Source organism: Canis lupus, chromosome 8 (genome assembly GCF_011100685.1).
Source record: "Canis lupus familiaris isolate Mischka breed German Shepherd chromosome 8, alternate assembly UU_Cfam_GSD_1.0, whole genome shotgun sequence".
Taxonomy (NCBI): domain Eukaryota; kingdom Metazoa; phylum Chordata; class Mammalia; order Carnivora; family Canidae; genus Canis; species Canis lupus.
In genome coordinates, this window is record NC_049229.1 from 60,300,065 (window position 1) to 60,323,574 (window position 23,510).

General features: G+C 35.5%; 1 protein-coding gene across 16 annotated transcripts in view; it reads right to left on the reverse strand.

Moving 5' to 3' along the window:
• Positions 1-23,510, reverse strand: part of EML5 (EMAP like 5) — a 183,087-nt gene that overhangs the window by 121,910 nt on the left and 37,667 nt on the right. For 14 of the 16 annotated variants that reach the window (XR_005363659.1, XR_005363660.1, XR_005363661.1 and 11 more), the window contains exons 3-7: positions 22,683-22,781; positions 20,422-20,490; positions 17,192-17,377; positions 15,381-15,516; positions 13,822-14,023 (exon numbers count right to left, since the gene is read on the reverse strand). Coding sequence is in view for 12 of the 16 variants with exons in the window: in XM_038545503.1 (XP_038401431.1) it covers positions 13,822-14,023; positions 15,381-15,516; positions 17,192-17,377; positions 20,422-20,490; positions 22,683-22,781 (692 nt within the window). In the remaining 4 variants the exon portion in view is untranslated. Of the gene's footprint in view, positions 1-12,729; positions 12,815-13,821; positions 14,024-15,380; positions 15,517-17,191; positions 17,378-20,421; positions 20,491-22,682; positions 22,782-23,510 lie in introns of those variants that run through there. The other 2 variants (XM_038545507.1, XM_038545509.1) reach the window with 2 other exon arrangements.

Here is a 23,510-nt window from a genome sequence, read left to right on the forward strand (position 1 = left end):
TTTTTCCTGATTCCAAAGGAAAATTTTCAATATTTCAACAAAAATATATTTACTACAGACTTTATGCTCTGCCAAAGGGCTCGGCAAACCACAGCCTGTGGTCCAAACTGGAACCACTGACTGTTTTTGTACAGTCTGGAAAGTCAAGAATGGATTTTACATTTTTAAATGGTTGGGAAACAATAACATCTTGAGACATGAGAGAATTATAGGAAATTCAATTTCAGTGCCTATAAATGAGGTTTCATGGAAACATAGCCACACTTTTTGTTTACATAGCCACACTTTTTGTTTACATATTGTCCATGGCTGCTTTCATATTAGAGGAGTGGAGCTGTTGCAAAAGGGATGACAACACTCATATCACCTAGCACTGATTCTTTCACACACTACAAATTGCAGGGACATAATTGATGGAATTTTGAGTGTAGGTGTGCTAAATACATACATCCATTGTGTAAAAATGAGAAGAAAAAGAGAAAAGTAAACTTCAAATGTTTCATTTTTAAGGAACAAAGGAGCATATGTTACACTGTTATTGAATCAGATAGTAAAGCATTGTATTTATCATGCAATGACACTATAGTTGCCCTAAAAAATACAGATATAGATGAACATTACTAGACTAAGCACTCCTGGTGAGATCTTTGACTCACAGTAAGGTAATGATCAGAAAAATCAGAATTTAAAAATTAAAATGAGATTTCAACAAAAGTAAATTTCTGAGTGGCTTGTTAACAAACAAGGAAAGCTGTTTATTGGTAATGGATTAACTATATCATTTTAAATTGCAGAGGCTAAAGAAATGTGTCCTGAGAAAATAAATTTAAGATTATTAGTTTTTAGGCGAAAACAGTCTCTCAAAAAGTTGAGGATGTTGGGAAAACCACCAAGAGTTAATTAAAAAACAAGATGAATAATGTTGGGTGGTTTCCTTGGATTGTGTTAAGTCAATAGATGTTACCCATACTACTGAATTGATTATTCAAGGAGTCAATGCCAAGTTTAAAGTGATGAAGAATGAGCTTCTATGACTAGCTGGTGTTGAAATCAATGTTTTCAAAGATGTAAGTCAGAAAGAACTAAACCAATACATAAGGTGGAATCAGATGGTGGTGAAAAACATGGATGGAAAAAAAATGGCCTAGGCAAATTTACAAAACCTATAAAAATGTAAGGTGTTAAAAAAAAGCCTGTGGTTATGATTATTCATTGTATTATTCTTTGGCAAGTATTTTGCAACAAAACAAAAATATGTTTTTGAACCAGCAGTGTTAACAATGAACTTCATTTCATTTTGGCAATTTAACTATTATTAGTTCTGAAGTTTTGTCAGGAATAGAAGCTCAAAATTCTGACATGCTATACCACACAGCAGTTAGTGGCTTAACAGGGGTAAGGTTTTATTGTGCTTTTTTATCTTTAAAGATTTAATTTATTTATTCATGAGAGACACACACACACAGAGGCAGAGACACAGGCAGAGAGAGAAGTAGGCTCCATGCAGGGAGCCTGATGTGGGACTCGATCCCAGGATTCCAGGATCATGCCCTGAGCCTAAGGCAGATGCTCAACCCGAGTCACCCAGGCGTCCCTGTGCTTTGTTAATCTCAAAGAATGAAATTTTTCTGAACCAGAACTGCCCTCAACAACTGAGTAGCTTTGGAAATTAACTTTCACTGCAGGTTTGATACTATTTCTTAATGAATTCAATCAAAATCTATAAGGCAAAAGCAGCACTTATACTCAAAACTTACACTGTGATAAAGTTATTTGGACAAGAACTAATGGTGTTTAAATAACATCATCAAGCAGTTTTAGTCTATTCTTCCTGGGCTACAAAAAGTTGAAATAAGATTTCTATTCCCACACAAATTTGCAGGGGATATCTTTTTTCAGAGCCTAATGTTCTATTAGAGTATGCTGACCTACTCTCCTTGGATGGGCCCTGGGGTCTCTTGACATCTGCTCCCATGTCCTAGGAAAAAGCCACAACAAAGCCCAAGTTTAGTCAAATAAAGAAAAATGCCTCCCAGGGAAAGTGGGGTTGGCCCACTGGTGCTCCTAAATTCCCATTTTCTTTCATTATTTGGCTAGTAGATCCTTAATATCTCAACTGTTCCTTGAATATTGTACATTTTAACCAGGATTTTTAAATTGTTTTCAATATGAGTTCCTTCCAAATAACTTGCCCATCAACAGCAGAAATAGAAGTCTCATCAATTTCAAAAGGACCAGCTGTGGGATGCCTGGGTGGCTCAGCAACTGAGTGTATGCCTTTGACTCAGGTCGTGATCCTGGGGTCCTGGGATTGAGTGCCATACTGGGTTCCCCACAGGGAGCCTGCTTCTCCCTCTGCCTATGTCTCTGCCTCTCTCTGTCTCTCATGAATAAATAAAATCTTAAAAAAAAAAAAAGAAAGAAAAAAGGATCAGTTGCCTTTTTTTCAACAGCTATGCAGCAACTGGTAATAGCAGTTCTCCTAAAATGAACTAGAAGATAGTTCCTAGCAAAGTACATGGATAAAGTGTAGCCCCACACTAAATTTCTAGGTGGACACAGAGCTATGGCATCTCCCATCCCCATAAAACTGAGCAGCATATTAATTAAGGAGGGCACATGATATAATGAGCACTGGGTATTATATAAGACTGATGAATCGCTGACCTCTACCTCTGAAACCAGTAATACATTATGTTAATTTAATTTAAATAAATTTTTTAAAATTATAACTCAAAAACAAAAACACAAACACACAAAACTGAGTAGCACAATGACATAAAACATCATGACTGATTAACATATCATTTTAAAAATCAGTATTTATCTGTAAAGAATGAGGCCGTATCCTACCTCATTTCTTAAATTTAAAATAAAAAACAATGTACTTCAGTACATTATTTTAATGTACTGAATGTACTTTAAAAGTACATTAATGTACTTTAATGTACTGAAGAATATATTGAAAAATGTTTTAACTTTGCAGATTTCTCTATGATAGTAAACTCAGACTTCAGAAAATATTAAATTCATAAAACAAAATAACAAAAAAGTTTGTGTGGCAAAAAAACAACCTAAGCAAAGTAAAAAGTAACAAATTGGTGAAAATTATTTGCAACTTACATCAGAATTAATATCCATAACAAGAAAAACCTTGCTAAAAATAAAGGAGGAAATAATCTGTAACCCTACAAAAAATGGCAAGAAATGTGAATAGATCATACAAAGCATTCCAGGGAACCAACTATGGTTTTAAACTAGTAAATGGGAAGGAATTACGCACTTTCCTGTTCTCCTGTACACACTGTACCCAGGATAACCAAATAGTTGATGAGGAGAAATTCTTTTTATAAAAATATAATTGTTAAGAAATGAATATGAGTGATGAAGTTAAAATACCACCATATGAAACTTTTTTTTTTTTTAAGATTTTATTTATCCATTCATGAGAGACACACACGGAGAGAGAGGACGAGACACAGGCAGAGGGAGAAGCAAGCTCCATGCAGGGAGCCTGACGTGGGACTCGATCCTGAGTCTCCAGGATCACTCCCTGGGCTGCAGGCGGCGCTAAACAGCTGCGCCACGGGGGCTGCCCAAAAAATTTAAATATTACAATGGTTTGTAACTCTCTAATGGGCCACAGTACAAAAACAGATATGTACTTTTTCATGGTGTTAAAATTTCATGTGAGGCAGATGTGATTTGCCTCTCTGATGTGATTTCTCTGTGTGTGTGTGTCTTTCATGAATAAATAAAAAAAATCTAAAAATTCTCATTAGAAAAGCAATACTTTAGTATATGTGCTGCCGAAGCGAGCACTAGAAAAGCAATACTTTAAAAAGGTTGAGAAACTTTGATCTAGATAATAACCATCAATAGCTAATATGATTTTATTTTATTAATTTTTAAAGATATTATTTATTTTTGAGAGACACGGGAGGGGGGGGCAGAGACAAAGGCAAAGGGAGAAGCAGGCTCCATGCAGGGAGCCTGACGTGGGACTCAATCCTGGGTCTCCAGGATCAGGTCCCCGAGGCTGAAGGTGGCACTAAACCTCTGGAGCCACCTGGGCTGCCTGCTAATATGATTTTAAAAAGAGATTACAGGGCATCCTGGGTGGCTCAGTGGTTTAGCGCCGCCTTCAGCCCCAGGCCTGATCCTGGAGACCGGAAATCGAGTCCCACGTCGGGCTCCCTGCGTGGAGCCTGCTTCTCCCTCTGCCTGTGTCTCTACCTCTCTCTCTCTGTGTGTGTCTCTCATGAATAAATAAATAAAATCTTAAAAAAAGAAAGATATTACATATTAGATATCATCAAACAGAGATACACATTATCATGTAGGAAATATTCTTGGTGAAAATTCATAACTGTGTCTCATCAAATCTCTAGACCTACTTATCTATCAATTTATACAATACAGGGAAGAGAGAATATATTAAAAAACACCGAGCATGCAATTAGCCAAATCCAGAATGTGGGGAACTCTGGAGGATGAATATTCAGTTTCTTCAACAAAAAAATTGTAAGAATAAAAAAGGGAGGGAAGAAGGAAGCTACAGAAGATTTAAAGGACACATCAACAACTGCAGTATATGGACCTTCTTTGGAGCCAAACTCTAAGAAGCCAAAGGAATGCTGTGTGAAAACAGTATTGTGGTGATATTTAACATTATCTTTTATAGACACAAAAATATTTACAGGTGAAATGGGGGCAAAAAAATCAATGACAGGTGGACAAAATATCTCAATTCATGTAACTGTTGAACACTTCTTAAAATTTAGTGTACATCATCTCCACTTGGAAATGTTATCAAACCGTGAATTAATGAATTTCTGATACTTGGTTCTGGGTAAGGCATAAGAATTTGCTTCTCTTACAAGGAATATTGATACTGCTGGTTCAGGAACCACAAGGAGAACCACTATAATAGACAACAGGCTAATTTCTTTAAAATGTAGACATTAGATGTAGATCTAACGTTTAAAATGTAGATGTTAGATCGTATTTTAAAGTAATTAGAGAAAGACCAATAAACTAATAGAAAACAGGAAAAGAGCTTGCCAGACAGGACAAAGAAAAAAAAAAATACAAATGTCCTCTAAACCAATGTAAACATACTCAGTACCCCCTCAATAGGAGAGAAATGCATGTTTTCACAACATAAGAAATTACCTCTCATCTTTTGGGATAATAATCAGTGCTGCCAAGGGTATGGGAAAACAGGCACTGCCATACATTGCTGACAGGTATATAAATTGTTATTGCCTCTCTATATGGCATTAACTATTAAAATTTAAAAAAATATATATATATCATTTAAACACTTAGAAGTTAGGACCCCTGGGTGGCTCAGCAGTTGAGCATCTGCCTTTGGCTCAGGGTGTGATTCCGTTATTCCTAGGATTGAGTCCCGCATTGGGCTCCCCACAGGGACCCTGCTTCTCCTCCCTCTGCCTGTGTCTCTGCCTTTCTTTCTGTGTTTCTCATGAATAAATAAATAAAATATTTTTTAAAAAGTCCTATTAAAAAAAACACTTAGAAGTTACCATAAATATATACATAATTACAACATGTACATAATAGCATACGAAAAATGATATTCATTATAAGCATTGTACTTAATAGCACAAAACTGGAGGAACCTGAAGTCTCATCAATAATGGACTAGGACGATGGCAGAATAGGAGAATTCGGAGTTCACCTTCTCCCATGTACACATGGAAGCAACAGCTACATATAATGCAAGTCACTCTAAAAATAACCTGAAGATTAGCAGAACAGATCAACTACTGCTAAAGACACAGAGTAGCAGCCAAAATGAGGTTTGGAGGACCAGAGACATGGTCAGGTAACCACCCCACCCCCACGGCCCAGCTACCCACAAGCAGGAGGAATGTCGCATGTATGGAGGTCCACCCGGAGGAGCAAGGGGATGAAGTCCTTAAAGAAGGACTAAGGGCCTCTAAGCCCTAGGTCCTGCACTGGAAAGGTGAGCCCCTGGCTTTGAAAATAAGTGGGGCTTAACTCCAGCAGCTCTGAAAATCATTAATCAGTTAAATCAAAAGACTTAACTGCAGGAGAGCCAGAGGGAGGGTTACTGATTCTCAGTAACTTAAAGGGACCAGCACACTTTATCACTTGGTCAGAGACCCAGCGAAGAAGCAGCAGTTTGAAAAGCACCTGGATTATATTCAAGAGACTTACTAATTTTAGAGTACATGCTGGAGGGGCAGGAATCTTTAGGAGCTTTCTCTGGGAATGAAGTACCAGCAGGTATTATTTTCTTGTCCTCCTTCAGCCTAGCTGACACTCTATATTTATCTTGCTAGCACTACTTGGCCTGCAGTGGGATTCCCCTATGGCCCCATCTCACCCAACCTACCTGCCCTGGCAGGTACGCCTCCAAAGTGACCTCCACTCCACCACACCTGGCAAGCAGCCTATTAGGGATGGTACCTCCCCAAAGTGACAAGCACCGTGCCACACCTGGTAGCCTAGGCCAGACAAGTGTTCCTCCAAAATGATTCTTGCAGCAGGGAAGGGTGGCCAGCCCCACCTACCAGCATGCCCATATCAGCTGTGACCCAATCACAATAAGATGGTGCACACAGCCCACACAGGGACACCGCTGAGGCATCTGGTTCTAGTGACCAGGGGAGATTACACTAATGGGCTCTGCAGGACACCGTCTACATAAGGCCCTCATGTAGACCAGGAAAAACCAGGAAACATAGCTGAACTACCTAATATATAGAAATAAACACAGATGGGATCCCTGGGTGGCGCAGGGGTTTGGCGCCTGCCTTTGGCCCAGGGCGCGATCCTGGAGACCCGGGATCGAATCCCACATCGGGCTCCCAGTGCATGGAGCCTGCTTCTCCCTCTGCCTGTGTCTCTGCCTCTCTCTCTCTCTCTCTGTGACTATCATAAATAAAAAAAATAAAAAAAAAAAAAAAGAAACACAGAGTCAGACAAAATGAGACAAAGGAATATGAAGATGTTCCAAATGAAAGAACAAGACAAAACCTCAGCCAAAGAACTAAACAAAATGGAAGAAAGCAATCTTTCTGATAAGCAATCTTTCTGATTTCAAACTAATGGTCATAAAGATACTCACCAGACTTGAAACAAGATAAGATGAACTTATTGAGAACTTCAACAAAGAGAAAATATAAAGAACTAACCAGAGCCGAAGAATACAACTGCACTGAAAAACACACTAAAGGGAAGCAACAGCAGATTAGAGGGTGTAGAAGAAAGGGTCAATACTGGAAGATCAGTAATCTGGGTCATGGAAAGCACCCAAGCTGAATGGCAGAAAGAAAAAGGAGTTTTTAAAGAATGAAGATGGGTTAGGGACCCATGCAACATCAAGTATACCAACATTTGCATTATAGGGGTCCCAGAAGGAGAAGAAAGAGAGTAAAGGGCAGAAAATTTACTTGAAGAAAGAACTGAAAACTCCCCTAACCTGAGTAAGGAAAAAGACATCCAGGTCCAGGAAGCACAGAGAGCTCCAAACAAGTTGACCCAAGAAGTCCACACCAACACACAATAATTAAACTGGTAAAAGTTAAAGACACAAGGGCATCTTAGAAGCAGCAAAAGAAAAGCAACTAGTTAAATACAAGGGAAACCCCACAAGGAAATCAGTTGACTTTTCAGCAGACACTTTGCAGGCCAAAAGAGAATGACATGAAACATGCAAAGTACTGAAAGGAAAAAAATTTAAAACCAAGAATAATCTCCCAGGCAAGATTATCATTCAGAACTGAAGAGAGAGTTTCCCAAACAAAAATTAAAGGAGCTCATCACCACTAAACTAGCCTTATAGGAAAGGTTGAGGGACTTCTTTAAGCAGAAAAGGCCATAACTAGACATATTATGAAAGGAAAAATTTTCACTGGTAAAAGCAAACACATAGTAAAGGTAGCATATCAATCACTTATAAAGCTACTATGAGGACTAAAAGATAAAAGTAGGTAAATCAATTATATCTACAAAAATTAGGTACGGGATACACAGACTAAAAGATGTAAATATTGGGGGATCCCTGGGTGGCGCAGCGGTTTGGCGCCTGCCTTTGGCCCAGGGTGCGATCCTGGAGACCTGGGATCAAGTCCCACATCGGGCTCCCGGTGCATGGAGCCTGCTTCTCCGTCTGCCTGTGTCTCTGCCTCTCTCTCTCTCTCTCTGTGACTATCATAAATAAATAAAAATTTAAAAAAAAAAGATGTAAATATGATATCACAAACTATAGAATGCAAAATAAATATGAAGTGCTTTTATAATTTTTTTAAAAGTAGGCTCCATGCCCAGCCTGGAGCCCAACTCAGGGCTTGAACTCACACACCTGAGATCAAGAGTTGGACACTTAATTGACTGAGCCACCCAGGAGCTCCTATCATGCTTTTAAAATGGACTTGAACTTAAGTGACCAGCAACTTAATATACACTGCTATATATTAGAATGTTAAATTTAAACCTCATGGTAACCACAAATCAAAACCTATAATAGATACACAAAAAATGAGAAAGTAATCTAAATGTAACACTAAAGAAGGTTATCAAACCACATGGGAAGAAAGCAAAAGAAAGGAACAAAGAAGAATGAAAACCAGAAAAGAGTTAACAAAATGGCAATAAGTACATACCTAGCAATAATTGTGTTTTAATTTTATTTTTTTAATTTTTATTTTATCTTAATTTCAGTATAATTAATATACAGTGTTATATTCATTTCAGGTGTACAACACAGTTATCCAACAATTCCATATATTACTTAATGCTCATCAAATTAGTGTACTTTTAATCCCCTTCACCTATTTCACCCATTCCCCCCATCCATCTCCTCTTAGGTAACAATTTGTTCTCTATACTTAGTCTATTTTTGGTTTGCCTTTGTTTTCCCCACCTCATTAATTTGTTTTGTTTCTTAAATTACACAGATGAGTGAAAGCACATGGTATCAGTCTTTCTCTGACTGGCTTATTTTGCTTAGCATATAGTCTCTAGATCTATCCATATTGCAAATGGCAATATTTCATGTTTTATGGCTGAATAATATTCCATTGTATGCATATACCACCTCTTCTTTATCCATTCATCTATTGATGGACACACCTAGGTATCTTCCATAACTTGGCTATTGTAAACGATGCTAAAATAAACACAAGAGTGCACATAGCCCTCTGAATAAGTGTTTTTATATTCTTTGGGTAAATATTCAGCAGTGCAATTACTGAATAGTACAGTAGTTCTATTTTTAATTTTTTGGGGAACCTTCACACTGTTTTCCACAATAGCTGTACCAGCTTGCATTTCCAGTGCACAAGGGTTCCTATTTCTCTACATCCTTGTCTACGCTTGTTTCTTTCACTTTTGACTTTAGCCATTCTGACAGCTGTGAGATGATATCTTACTGTGGTTTTCATTTGCATTGCCCTGATGATGATATTGAGCATCTTTTCATGTATCTGTTGGCCATTTGGATGTCTTCTTTACAGAAATGTCTGTTCATGTCTATTTTTTAATTGCAATCATTTAGTTTTTTGGTTGATGAGGTGTATGAACTCTTTATATATTTTAGATAACAAGCCCTTTCTTGGATATGTCATTTGCAAATATCTTCTCCCATTCAGTAGGTTTTTTAGTTTTGTTGGTTGTTTACCTTGCTGTGCAGAAGCTTTTTATTTTGATATAGTCATAATAGTTTATTTTTGCTTTTGTTTCCCTTGCTTCAGAAGACATATGGAGGGGGTGCCTGTGTGGCTCAGTTAAGTTTCTGCCTTCGGCTCAGGTCATGATTTCAGGGTCCTGGGATCGAGTCCTGAATCAGACTCCCTACCCAGCTGGGAGTTTACTTCACCCTCTGCCTGATGCTCCCCCTGCTTATGCTATCAAATATATAAATAAAATCTTTTAAAAAAAGTAAGACATATCTAGAAAGATGTTGTTGTGGCCAACGTCAGAGACATTACTGCCTGTGCTCTCTTCTAGGATTTTTATGGTTTCAGGTCTCACATTTAGGTTTTTAATCCATTTTGAGTTTGGTTTGGTATAAGAAAGAAGTCCAGTTTCATTCTTTTATAGGTAGCTGTCCATTTTTCCCAATACCATTTGTTGAAGAGACTTTTTCCCCTTCCATATTCTTGCTTCCGTGATCAAAGACTAATTGATTTTATAATTAAGCATTTATTTCTGGGTTTCTATTCTGTTCCATTGATGTATGTGTCTGTTTTTGTGTCAGTACCACACTGTCTTGATTACCATAGCTTTATGATGTAATCCTAACTTCAGAACTGTGATACCTCCAGTTTTTTCCTTTTCTAGATTGCTTTAGGTACTCAAGGTCTTTTGTGGTTCCATAAAAATTTTAGGATTATTTGTGCTAATTCTGTGAAAAATGCTGTTGGTATTTATATGGGGATTGCATCAAATCTTTGAGTAGTATAGATATTTTAACAATATTTGTTCTTTTCTAATCAATGAGCATGGAATGTCTATTTCTTTGTGTCATTTCCAATTTCTTTTATCAAAGTTTTATAGTTCTCAGAGTACAGGTCTCTCTGGTTAGGTGATTCCTATTTTATTATTTTCAGTACAACTGTAAATGGGATTTTCTAAATTTGTTTCTGTTGTTTCAATATTAGTGCATAGAAATGCAACAGATTTCTGTACATTGATTTTGTAAACTGTGACCTTACTATATTCAAGGTTCTAGCAGGTTTTGGCATTTAGTTTCCTATATATGATAATCATGTCATCTGCAAAAAGTGAAAATTTTACTTCTTTCTTACCAATCTGGGTGCCTTTTATCCCTTTCTCTTGTCTGACTCCTGTCTAGGAGTTACCATCTATGTTGAATAAAAGTGGTAAGTGTAGACATTCTTGTCTTGTTCCTGATCTTAGGGGAAAAGCTCTGTTTTTCCCTACTGAATACGTTAGCTGTGGGTTTTTTATACATGGCCTTTATTATGTTATGTTTCCTCTAAACCTACTTTGTTGAGGGTTTTTATCATGAAAAGATGTTGTACTTTGCCAAATGCTTTTTCTGTTTCTGTTAAAACAGATGCAGATCATATATTTAACCTTTCTCTTATTTTTTTTAACCTTTCTCTTATTGATGTGATGTATCACATTGATTGATTTGCAAATACTGATCACCCTTGCATCCCAGGAATAAATCCCACCTGATTGTGACGAATGATTTTTTTAAAATGTATTGTTGGTTTTGGTTTGCTAATATTTTATTCAGGATTATCACATCTATGTTCTTCAGAGATATTGGCCTGTTTGTGGTGTCTTTACCTGTTTTTTTTTACAAAGGTAATGCTGTCCAATTGAATGAATTTGAAAGTTTTCTTTCCTCTTCTATTTTCTTGGAAAAGTTTGAGAAGAATAGGTATTAACTCTTCTTTAAGTGTTTGATGAAATAACCATTCATCTGACTTTTGTTTGTTGGGAGTATTTGCATTACAATTAATTTCTTTGCTGGTGATCAGTCTGTTCAAATTTTCTATTTCTTCTGTTTCAGTTTTGATGGGTTACATGTTTCTAGGAATTTATCCATTTCTTCTATGTTGTCCAGTTTGTTGGTATATTATTTTTCATACTATTCTCTTACTATCCTTTGTATTTCTGATGGTGTCTGTTATTTTTCATCTTTCATTTCTGATTTTGCTTGAATCCTTTCTCTCTCTCCTGCCCCCCTTCTTTTGATGAGTTAAGAGATTTATCAATTTTGTTGATCTTTTCAAAGAACCAGCTCCTGGTTTCACTGATCTGTTCTAGTGTTCAATTACTATGTCATTTATTTCTGCTTTAATTATTTGTCATTTCCTTCCTTCTGCTGGATTTGGGTTGTGTTTGTTCTTTTTCTAGCTCCTTCTAGAGTCTGGTTATGATGTTTGACATTTTTCTTGCTTCTTGAGGTAGGCCTGTATTGCTATACAATTGCTATACAATTGCTAGGCCTAGAACTGCTTTTGCTGCATCCCAAAGATTTTGGACCATTGTGTTTTCATTTTCATTTGTCTCCATATATTTTTTTATTTCCTCTTTGAGTTCTTGGTTGACCCAATCATTGTTTTTTTTTTTTTTTTTTTTTAAGATTTTATTTACTTATTCATGATAGACACAGAGAGAGAGAGGCAGAGACACAGGCAGAGGGAGAAGCAGACAGAGGGAGAAGCAGGCTCCATGCTGGGAGCCCAACGAGGATCGTGCCCTGGGCCAAAGGCAGGCGCCAAACCGCTGAGTCACCCAGGGATCCCCCCAATCATTGTCTTTTTCTTTTTACTTCTAAGATTTTATTTAAATTCAGTTAACATACAGTGTAGTTTTAGTTTCAGGAGTAAATTCAGTAATTCATCACTTATACATATAACACTCAGTGCTCATCACAAGTGCCCTCCTTAACCCCCATGACTCATTTAACCCATTCCTTACCTACCTCCCCTCCACCAATTCTCAGTTTGTTCTCTTACAGTTAAGAGTCTCTTAGGTTTGCCTTCCTCTCCATATTTGCCTTTATTTTTCCTTCCCTTCCCTTAAGTTTATCTGTTTTGCTTCTTAAGCTCCACAAGTAAAATGATATGGTATTTATCTTTCTCTGACTGACTTATTTCACTTAGCATAATACCCTCCGGTTCCATTCACATTGTTGCAAATGGCAAGATTTCATTCTTTCTGATGGCTGAGTAATATTCCATTGTATATACATACCATATCTTCTTTATCCATTCATCAGTCAATGGACATCTGGGCTCTTTCCATAATTTCGCTGTCGTTGATAGTGCTGCTACAAACACTGGAATGCATGTGCCCCTTCGAATGAGTACTTTTGTATGCTCTGGATAAATACCTAGTATTGCAATTACTGGGTCATAGGGTGATTCATAATTTTAACTTTTTGAAGAACCTCCATACTGTTTTCCAGAGTGGCTATACCAATTTGTAAGGAATACAGTCAATATTGTAATAACTTTGTATGGTGACAGATGATAACTATACTCATTGTGGTGAGCATTTTGTAAAGTATATAATTGTTCAATCACTATGTTGTACATCTGAAACTAATGTAATACTTAATGTCAACTATACTTTAATTTAAAAAATGGTTAAATTATATCCACGCAGTGGAATATTATATGGCTATTAAAAAGGTGAAAATAGGGGCATCTGGATAGCTCAGTTAGTTAAGCATCTGCCTTCAGCTCAGGTCATGATCCTGGGGTTCTGGGGTCCTGGGATTGAGCCCTGCATCAGGCTCTCTGCTCAGCAGGGAGCTTGCTACTCCCCTCTCTCTCTGCCTGATGCTCTCCCTACTTGAGCTCTCTCTCTGTCAAACAAAAAAAATTAAATCTGTAAACAAAAAACAACCAAAGAAACCCCCCAAAAGTGGAAATGGCTGTATATACTTTTAAAAAATATTTTAATTATTTATTCACGAGAGACCCAGAAAGAGAGAGAAAGGGGGGGGCAGAGACCCAGGCAGAGGGAGAAGCAGGCTCCACACAAGGAGCCCGATGTGGGACTCGATCCCAAATCCTGGGATCACACCCTGAGCCAAAGGCAGGTGCCCAACTGCTTAGCCACCCAGGTGTCCCTGGCTGTGTACATTTTGATATGGAGCAAACTCCAACTTATATTAAGAGAAAAAGATCTTATAAATTGTTACCTCTATTAAGTACCTATTAATTAGGTTCATTTGTTATACTATAAGCTGTTAATATTTAAATCAAAGTATTTTTATTAATTTATTATGTTTCTCTAAGGACAAATTCCAGCGTTGCAATCACTTTATAATTTGCTTACCTGACTGAACGATCATCACTTCCAGTCACAGCCAAAGGTTTTGTAGGATGAACAGCAAGTGCCCAAAGTTCACCTTCACAATGCCCTTGCATAATCAGGAAAGGTTTATTTCTTTCATGCACCACAATTTCAAAAATTTCACTGTCCTGTGTTCCAACTAGAATGTGGTCACCTCGCCAACATACACTCCTCACAGACAAACCTAATCAAAAGTAAATTGTATTTAAGATAATGCTGTAATAATATAATGCCAATCTGCTAAATCAATTTAATTTTTGTACCTTTTATACCTTAGATGTAAGATAAAAGGAATCTACAAGTCTTTGATCCACACATTTTCTTCAATTATCCATGTTATTTGCTATGTGGAGATGTGATTCCACATAACAAATGATTTACCTAGTTTCTATCCACCCTTCAAGACATACATTCTTCCTTATTAGACTTTAGTCATAGCCTGACCACTCTTCAGCTGAAGTCTGATAACACAGTCTGCACATCCAAAAATTAACTGCTCAGGAACTACCTTTATAGAACTATATTATCTTTTTTCTTATAATAATCTGGCTTCTCCTATGTCTACATTTAATTTCTTCCATCTGCTCACAAAATCATTAAAAAGAGAGACTTCTACTTTTTCTATATATTCCATAATCCTTTCCGTAACCTCAGGAAAGCTAGTGTTTCTCTGTTTTCTCATCTGTATAATGTGGCCAACATAAAAGCACTGTGTATTTCACAATGTTCTTGTGAGAGTCAAATAAGAAAAAGTATCAAATTATTTTGCAAACTTTAAGGTACAATAGTGCTGAGCAAAACTAATGAAAATAATGTAACGGCTAACATTTACTGAATGATTATTATGTGCCAGACACTTTTAAACATTTTATGTATATTAAACCAGCTCATTTAATCCTCTGAGATAGTTATTCTCACTTACAAATGAGATTAAATATGTAGTCCAAGGTCACACACGTAGTAAGTGACTGAAATAAGGCTTAAACGCAGACCTCTGCAACCTCCAATCCTACTCCAATAATACCACACCAGTGAACAATGGGTTTATTCTTATACTGAAAGATTCTATTTTATCAATTTTTTAAATACCCAAAGAAAATATCTCCTAATTGCTGATGAAATTGGATGAAGGAAAAACACATCTATGTGCTTTAAATCATCCTGAACAAAACTTTGCTCAATCTTCAACACACTTTATTTTCAACAGTTTGTTGCTAAATAGTTACATTTAGCATTCTATTAGTAAAATATTTTCAAAATCCAAGGTTACCTAAGCAAGCACTTATCACCTCTTCCTGTAAGTCCCATTATAATATGCATTGCATTAGATATATAAAAGAATCCTTGTCATAACAATAAACCTAGACTGGCTTTAGGCAAATTCTCCTTTTCAATAAAAGTTCAATTAAATGCACACAGTATGAAGGGGCAAATTTAAGTCTCACTTATATTTACAAAACATACATTTATATTCACTAAAAGAAACAATCTTTGCTACATTTAGAATTTGTCTAGTAGTGAGACATTTGTTTTGTAATTACCTTTGTATCCCTGGTCTGTTTCCCTGAGATCAATCACAGTAATCGGTTTAAAAGTTAAATCCCAAAGACGAATACAGCCATCTCTGCCACCAGTAGCAAAGCCTTCTTCACAAGCATTCATACTAAAAATTCCTGCCTAACAGAGAAAATAAAATAATTTAACAATATACTCTAAGAAAATCTACTATATGTAAGTTAGAAACTCACATTATAAGATTTTGATATGACAGGAATAAATATCAGAAAAACAAGTGAAAATCTAGAAATAAATCTATGTATATATACATATATATATGTGAATACAATAAATGACCAATGATATAGGCATAACATAAAGTTAAACCTTACACCACATATAAAAGTGAATTATAGGGGATCCCTGGGTGGCGCAGCGGTTTGGCGCCTGCCTTTGGCCCAGGGCGCGATCCTGGAGACGCGGGATCAAATCCCACATCGGGCTCCCGGTGCATGGAGCCTGCTTCTGTCTCTGCCTCTCTCTCTCTCTCTCTCTCTCTCTGTGACTATCATAAATAAATAAATAAATAAATAAATAAAAATTTAAAAAAAAAGTGAATTATAGACATAAAATTCTAAAAGTAAGAAATAAGTATGTTAGAAAAGAATCAGAAGAACACTTACATAACTTTGAACTATGAGAGACCTTTTATGCAAGGCAAGTTACTACCCACAAGCCACAAAGGAAAACAATTTTCCATACAAGAAAAGATATCATAAGCAAAGACAGACTAGGGAAATATCTGCAATGTGTATGACTGTTGAAAAGTTAATATCCCTATATTATACAAGTGAATAAAGAAATCCAACAAAAATAACAAAAAAGAGCAAAGGGGAAGAAAAAATGATTAATAGAAAAGGAATTTCAAGTAGTCAATAAATATGAAATTTTACAAGTACAAAACATTAAAAACAAGAAATTACTACTTGGCAGCCAGAAAACAGGCAAAAATTTACAATAGTGGTCACATCCCGTGCTGAGAAGTATGATGAAGAAACTGGTATTTTTATATACTGATGAGGAAAATGTAAGTTGCCATAGTATTTGTGGAAATGAATCTGGTATTTCTGGTCTTCAGACATGTTGCTCAAAGCAAGTCCTGTTCTGCGTGGTTCTTTAATATAATTAATACATAAAATATTATCTATTTAATAGTGGTTCATATTAGTGTATTTAATAACTTTTCTACCTGAGACCTTACTGCTAACCATGTGGCAGCTCTGTGTTCCCTAGTTCCCTTCACTATGTAAGGGACCCAACTGCTAATAATTCCTAATGTAAAAAAACACTACAAGGTTTTAACAACAGATTTTTCTCCCTTGATCTGATAACTTTTTAATATGAAAATATCATGAATTACACAAATTAAATTCCTTTGCCACTCACTTGGCAAAGGAATGATATTAAAAGGATATATTTTTTTTAAATTGTCCAAAATTTCCCACTGGTAAATAAGCCACAAGAATACTAGCTTTATTCTAATGTAGTTAATCTAGAATACTTTTAGGTTTAATTTAACAAGCTTTTTATCAACACTACCCTAAGAAAAGTACCATATCAGGGCAATAGTTTGAACAAGGTACTAATTATACTAATTTAGTAAATATCCACGTGTCTAAGTATGTAATGTTTCTTCATTGAAATCCTGAAAAGAAACAGACAATTCAGTTATACCAGCATCTTTTAACTAATGAACTGACTAGAAAGTCTGCTATATTATATAATATACTGTTCTAGAAAGTTCAAGAAAGTAAGTGGTTATCTAAAAGTATTTAAATTATTTAAATATACTTACAGTATGGGCTCCTTGTATTGTCCGTATAAGATTGATTCCTTTCCAAACATATATATCCCCATTAAGTGCACCAGAATATGTTAATTCATCCCTTGCACAGGCCAAGCACAAAATTGTTTGAAGGTCACCAGTCTTACCAAAGACCCCTCGTTTTGGGGTCAGGGCATTTCCACATAAACTCCAGAACTAAAAGGTACACAGTATAATCAAATTACAAATAATGCTTATAAAATAAAATATTTTCTAATACTTTGAAGCTATATTAGAGCAGACTAAAAATTACCTAAGAAATCCCCTTATGAAATATTAGCTTTCAAATGTTCACATCCTCATTCTAGTGTTGTCAATAGCTATATTATAGCAGAAAAGTGACTGGTTTCAATCTTTATCTGTAAGAATAAGGGGGGTGAACTAGATTATTTTAAAAATAGGCTATGCTTCCCTCCTTTGGTTTCTGAAAAAATCTACTCGAAACTTAAGACAAGTAAAGGAGTTGGTTATGGGTTAGCAATGAAAATGAAGACACTATACACTAATAGGTAGAAGGGCTAAACCTAATATTCAATCTTTGATAAAGATAATAAAGATGGAAAAAAATGTTGCTCTCATTGATATTTTCAAAGCTGAGCAATTCCTTTACTTGCAAAGCTTAAACATAAGAGAGATACATATTTGGAATAATTTGTTCATTCTAATGGGAAGTCAAACATAAATCTTCATGACCATGGTTTTAATTCTTTTATGTAGATTCAGGAAAATTTTAGTAGTTTTCAGAAAGAAAGAAACAAAATGGAATAGGGCAAGGATATACAGAATAGTTTTGCATAAAGAAATTTGGCCCAGAGAATAAATTCAACTTTATAATAAGTAAATTACCATGTAAAGTATCATAATTTGTTACTATCATAATGCATACTTAAAGATCTCACTTTATCTTTAAGACCTTATTTTAAGACTAAAGATCTTAGTTTAAAACCTGAAGCCGGGATCCCTGGGTGGCTTATCGGTTTAGCGCCTGCCTTTGGCCCAGGGCATGATCCTGGAGTCCTGGGATCGAATCCCATGGCAGGCTCCCGGCATGGAGCCTGCTTCTCCCTCTGCCCCCCCACCATGTCTATCATGAATAAATAAATAAAATCTTTAAAAAAATAAAAATAAAACCTGAAGCCTCGGGCAGCCCGGGTGGTTAGTGGTTTAGCGCCACCTTCAGGCAGGGCGTGATCCTGGAGACCTGGGATTGAGTCCCATGTCAGGCAACCTGTATGGAGCCTGCTTCTCCCTCTGCCTTTCTCTCTCTCTCGCTCTCTCTGTCTCTCATTAATAAATAAATAAAATCTTTAAAAAAATAAAATAAAACCTGAAGCCTCAAAAAACTAAAAATCATGATGCTTATCCATTCAAATAATTCATGAATGCTTTAATCTATGAAACTTTGATTTTTTTAATTCTAAAAGCTTCATGATTCTTATGCATAAGGATAGCTAGTTCTCTTCCTTTCAACAAATCCCTATTTCAGTCTATTATTTTCATCTAGGTGAGTGATTTTTGGCTGCATATTAGACTCACCAGAAAGAAATTATATAACATGGTATGCTTGGGCCTCCGCTGAGATAAACTGAGATAGAATCTCTGGAGAGTTAAACCCAGATATCCAATAATTTTGATGCTCAGAGTAAAGAACTATTGTTCTATAATCCAGATCAGTGCCATCTAATAGTACTTTCTGTGGTAATAAAAATACTCTCTCTCTGTATATATACTGTCCAATAGAGTAACCACGGGATACATGTAGACCTTAAAGCATTTAAAATGTGACTGCTGGGATGACTGAAAAAATGATAAATTTTTCTTTAATTTTAATTAATTTAAATAGCTCTATGTGGCTAGTTGCTACTGTACTGGCCAGTGAAGTTCTAGATCATCTTTAAGTTCTAGATCATCTTTGGGACTTAGCGTCCTCACTCGTATGGTCTGTAAAGAGATCAATCCTATTTTTCACTGACTCTATGAAAAGAAATGTAATTCACAGTAAACATATAGTTTAATTCAGAAGAATAGTTGTTTAAACCCTGAAAATGGAACCTTCAGTTTTATTTACAATATAAAATAGTAAGATCTGTTTATTAATTTGCCAATAATTTATTAAGCATTTTACATCAAGTACTATGTCAAACATCATCTTGTTTATCACAGATGAAGAAAACAAAAATTTCTACCTTCACAATGCTTATACTATGTACCTTAAACCTAGCATAGAGCCTTTTGCTTCTGAATATTTGTTAAAAAAAATATGTAATACTATTCATTATCAAATCAGTACCATAATATCAAAACCAGAATTGTAGTGGCAGTTAAAGACACTTTGGAGAAAATGTGGATGAAGTGAGCATATCGAAAGAAAGTGAACACAGAACCTTATTTACTAGGAATTAACTGTTATAAGGAACTGTTGTATCAGATAATGGAAGAAAAACAAGTATTTCCAATCTGCACCAGGGATTTAACAATAACTCTAAACATAAGAATGAATAGCACCATTGACTATATGGGCTTCAAAACCTCAACTTAATTGTAAAACAAAACTCAGAAGCTTTCTTAAGCAAAATAAACTGTGGCCACCAAAGGCTGAGTCAAATCAGAGAGTAAATATGAAAAAAGGAAAAAAGAACAGTTTTGGAAAGATGACCATGTGCTAGGAACTATGACAAGCACATGAATAAATACTGCCTTATTTAATACACTCTATAAACTACAGTTTTAAAATGTGAAAAATGCTCAATGAGACTACATGACTCATCCCAGGTCAAATAGCTAAGCTGGTAAATGGCAAAGCCAACTGTATCCATGCTGTTTCTGCCACACCATCCATTTCTGTGAAAGAAATCTCTTACTTTACTTGGTTTCCTATGCTTGCTTATATTTTGCTCTGTAAGTGAAACATGAGGAAACAAGACAAACACAGTAAAGCCTACTTCACAAGAGTATAAATTCCTTTATGAATAGTGTTTCATTCATTCCCTACTCGAACCTATATCCCTTACATTGTCTCACATACAGTAACGACATGATAAAAACCTGTTAGGTTGAATATCAGAATGGTAAAAATTTGACATTTTAAAAATAAGTACTGTCAAAATCCTAAGACTATCTAAGTTATAAATAGTGCGGTATGTACTTAGCAGCAGAGGGGAAGCATACATGACTATTATAAAACAAGACCCTTCTAGTACCTTGATATGTTTTACACCACAGCTGACAAGTTTATTTGGCTGGTACAAATCCCAAGAGATATCAAATATCTGTAAACAAATCAGATTCATGGTTAAAATGCTTATTTTCAGAATCATTGAAGAATCCATTCAAAAGACCAAATACCTCCAAACCCTACCTATCATAAAACAGTATTCCTCACTAAAAAATAATCAGATTCCCACACTTTACAATCTTACGAGAAATATGGAAATGATATGAACAAAAACTATTTCTTAGCTTCTATAAACTTCACAAAACAACTAGTGAAGTGAAAATTAACATCTTTATTTTTAATTTTTAAAAAAATTTGGTCCATAAGTAATAAGAATAGTTCAACAGAACTAGGGCATGAGGCAGGTACCTACATAATTTTTACAGAGGCAAAATACTGAATGAAATGTACATTTACATTTATAAAACAGCTTAGAAATAGAGTTTTTAAAAAGTAATTGAAATAGAGAACATTTTTATAGTTTTCTATCATACAGGACTATACAAAGAATCTCAATATTTACCTCATAGTATAAATTCTGTTTTTATTTTTTAGCTGTATTGTTTATTGTCAAACAAAATTAACTTAAATTTTGGAGGTCCTAGGCTTTGTTCCTTGTCTAAAATTCCCCAAATTCTAAATACATACAAACTATTTTTGTTATAAGAGCAAACAACAAAAAACCCAGTTGAAACAAAATATATGCTGGAAATGTGTACATTCATAATAAAAGAAATATTTGAAAAATAATTTCAGAGCAGAAAAATACATTGTTAGTCTTCACCATGTTTCTTTGACACCTACCCTGCAAAATCGCCAAAGATAGTTATGATCTCTAAATTTGTACAAAATTATACTCTTCAGTGATAATGAAGAATATATCTTAGAAACAAATATTTAACAACTCATCATGACACAGATTATATGAAAAACAGATTGTGCAACTTTAAAATACTAACTACCAAAATACTCTAAAAATTCTGACAGTAGTATTTTTCATAATAATCCATTTACTAAATCAAAAGTGTGAAATACTTTAATTCAAAATACACAATTATCAATAAAATATACCTAACACTTTAATAATTATCTAAATTATGTTTGTGTGTAACAGGCCCCTTTGACAATCTGCTAAAAGACAAGTTTATTTTCCAAAATGCAAATATACACAAAATTTTGCATACAACTTTTATAGATTCCACCTCTCCACCCCACCATAGAAATAATAACTACATCTCCCATCCTAGGTCAGGTTAGAATTTTACTACATAGAAAAAATGAGACACATTTTTAAGGGTTTATGACAAAGTTTCTGATGTGTATTTATAAAAGTAACATAATATTTAATTAAAAAGTTGACTACAAAGTAACTTCCATATTAACTTAAACAGCTTAGAATAAGGAATATTTTTAGTAAGTTTCCAAAGTAAAAAATGTTAGGTCTCAAAAATTTTTAATAAGAATATATAATTTCGGGCAGCCCCAGTGGCGCAGCAGTTTAGCGCCGTCTGCAGCCCGGGGTGTGATCCTGGAGACCAGGGATCGAGTCCAGCTTCGGGCTCCCTGCATGGAGCCTGCCTCTCCCTCTGCCTGTGTCTCTGCCTATCTCTCTCTGAATAAATAAATAAAATCTTAAAAAAAAATAAGAATATATAATTTCAAAATCACACATGTAATATCATTTTTCACTTTAATTATGATACATACATAACAAATTAGTAATAAATGAAACTACATAGACCCTAGGCATGAACCATTCCATTTTTTTTTTTAAGATTTTATTTATTTATTCATGAGAAACACAGAGAGAGAGAGAGAGAGAGAGAGAGAGGCAGAGACACAGGCAGAGGGAGAAGCAGGCTCCATGGAGGAAGCCTGACGTGGGACTCGATCCCAGGTACCCAGGATCACACCCCCAGCCGAAGGCAGTGCTAAACCGCTGAGCCACCTGGGCTGCCTGAACGATTCAATTTTTAAACAGAGGTTTGAATAACTTAAAATTCATCATTTTTGCTGAAGCAATAAATGGTTAAAAGTTTTGGGCTAACACTATGCTTTTGAGTCATATTTTTGGGTACTACAATATATATACATTCTAAAATTTTATGAGTATTTGCAACTGTACTTTAAGTTTTTAATTATATATAAACTATCTGGCAATAAAAAAAATACAGAAACATAAAATCCCCTGGCTGTCCTCTTTTTCCCATCCAATACCCGGTAGAAACTCCAAAGGAGAATACTTACTCTATCTGTGTGACCAGGGGCCATAGATAACATTTTTCCCCTTTTCCAATCCCAAACACAAACCGCATTCTTTGAATCAAGTCCAACTGAAACCAAGCGCTGAATTATATCCAAGAAGTCCATGAGGGAATAAAAAGGCAAGAAATCAAAAAGGAACCAAATTATAAGTGGCAAACAAATTATACTCATGGGTTTATGAATATCAAAATTTATACATTTATATCTTATAGACCTCATAGAGGTCTTGTTAAAATTTGCATACGTGTAGTTCTTCAAGTTAAGAAATAGATGAGAGACTTCCATCCTAACAGTAGGAATGACAAAATATCCTAAACATCTCTCCCACTAAAAATTAAAAGTGCTGGATAAAGTGTAAAAACATCTTCTAAAATGCATTGCTGAGCTGTCATGAAATTATGAAATCTGGAACAAAAAGTGATTTCAGACGGGAATCCTGGAGTGTAAGAGAGTTCCCATACCCAATTTACTCTAAAGGTACCAACTAACTCCTGGTAAGCCTGATTTTCCTTCTGAACAAGAAAAGGAAATAAAGTTTAGGGTCAGCCCAAGGCATAGATTTGAACTTCTGACCTTTGACTAAAGCAGTGAACTCCTAGGAGTAAGGGGAAACAAGAAACCGATCCGAAAGAAAGAAAGAGTGAGAGGAAGAGTAGAGAAAGAGAGAGAAAGAGAGAGAAAAGAGAGAAAAGAAAAAAGAGAGAGAAAGAAAAGAAAAGAGGACGGCAGTGCATTAGGCGGGTACAAACCTCCCTGGAAACGGATATTCAGAAGTGGCTTCCATAGAGTCTTGGGGCCTCACTCCACATT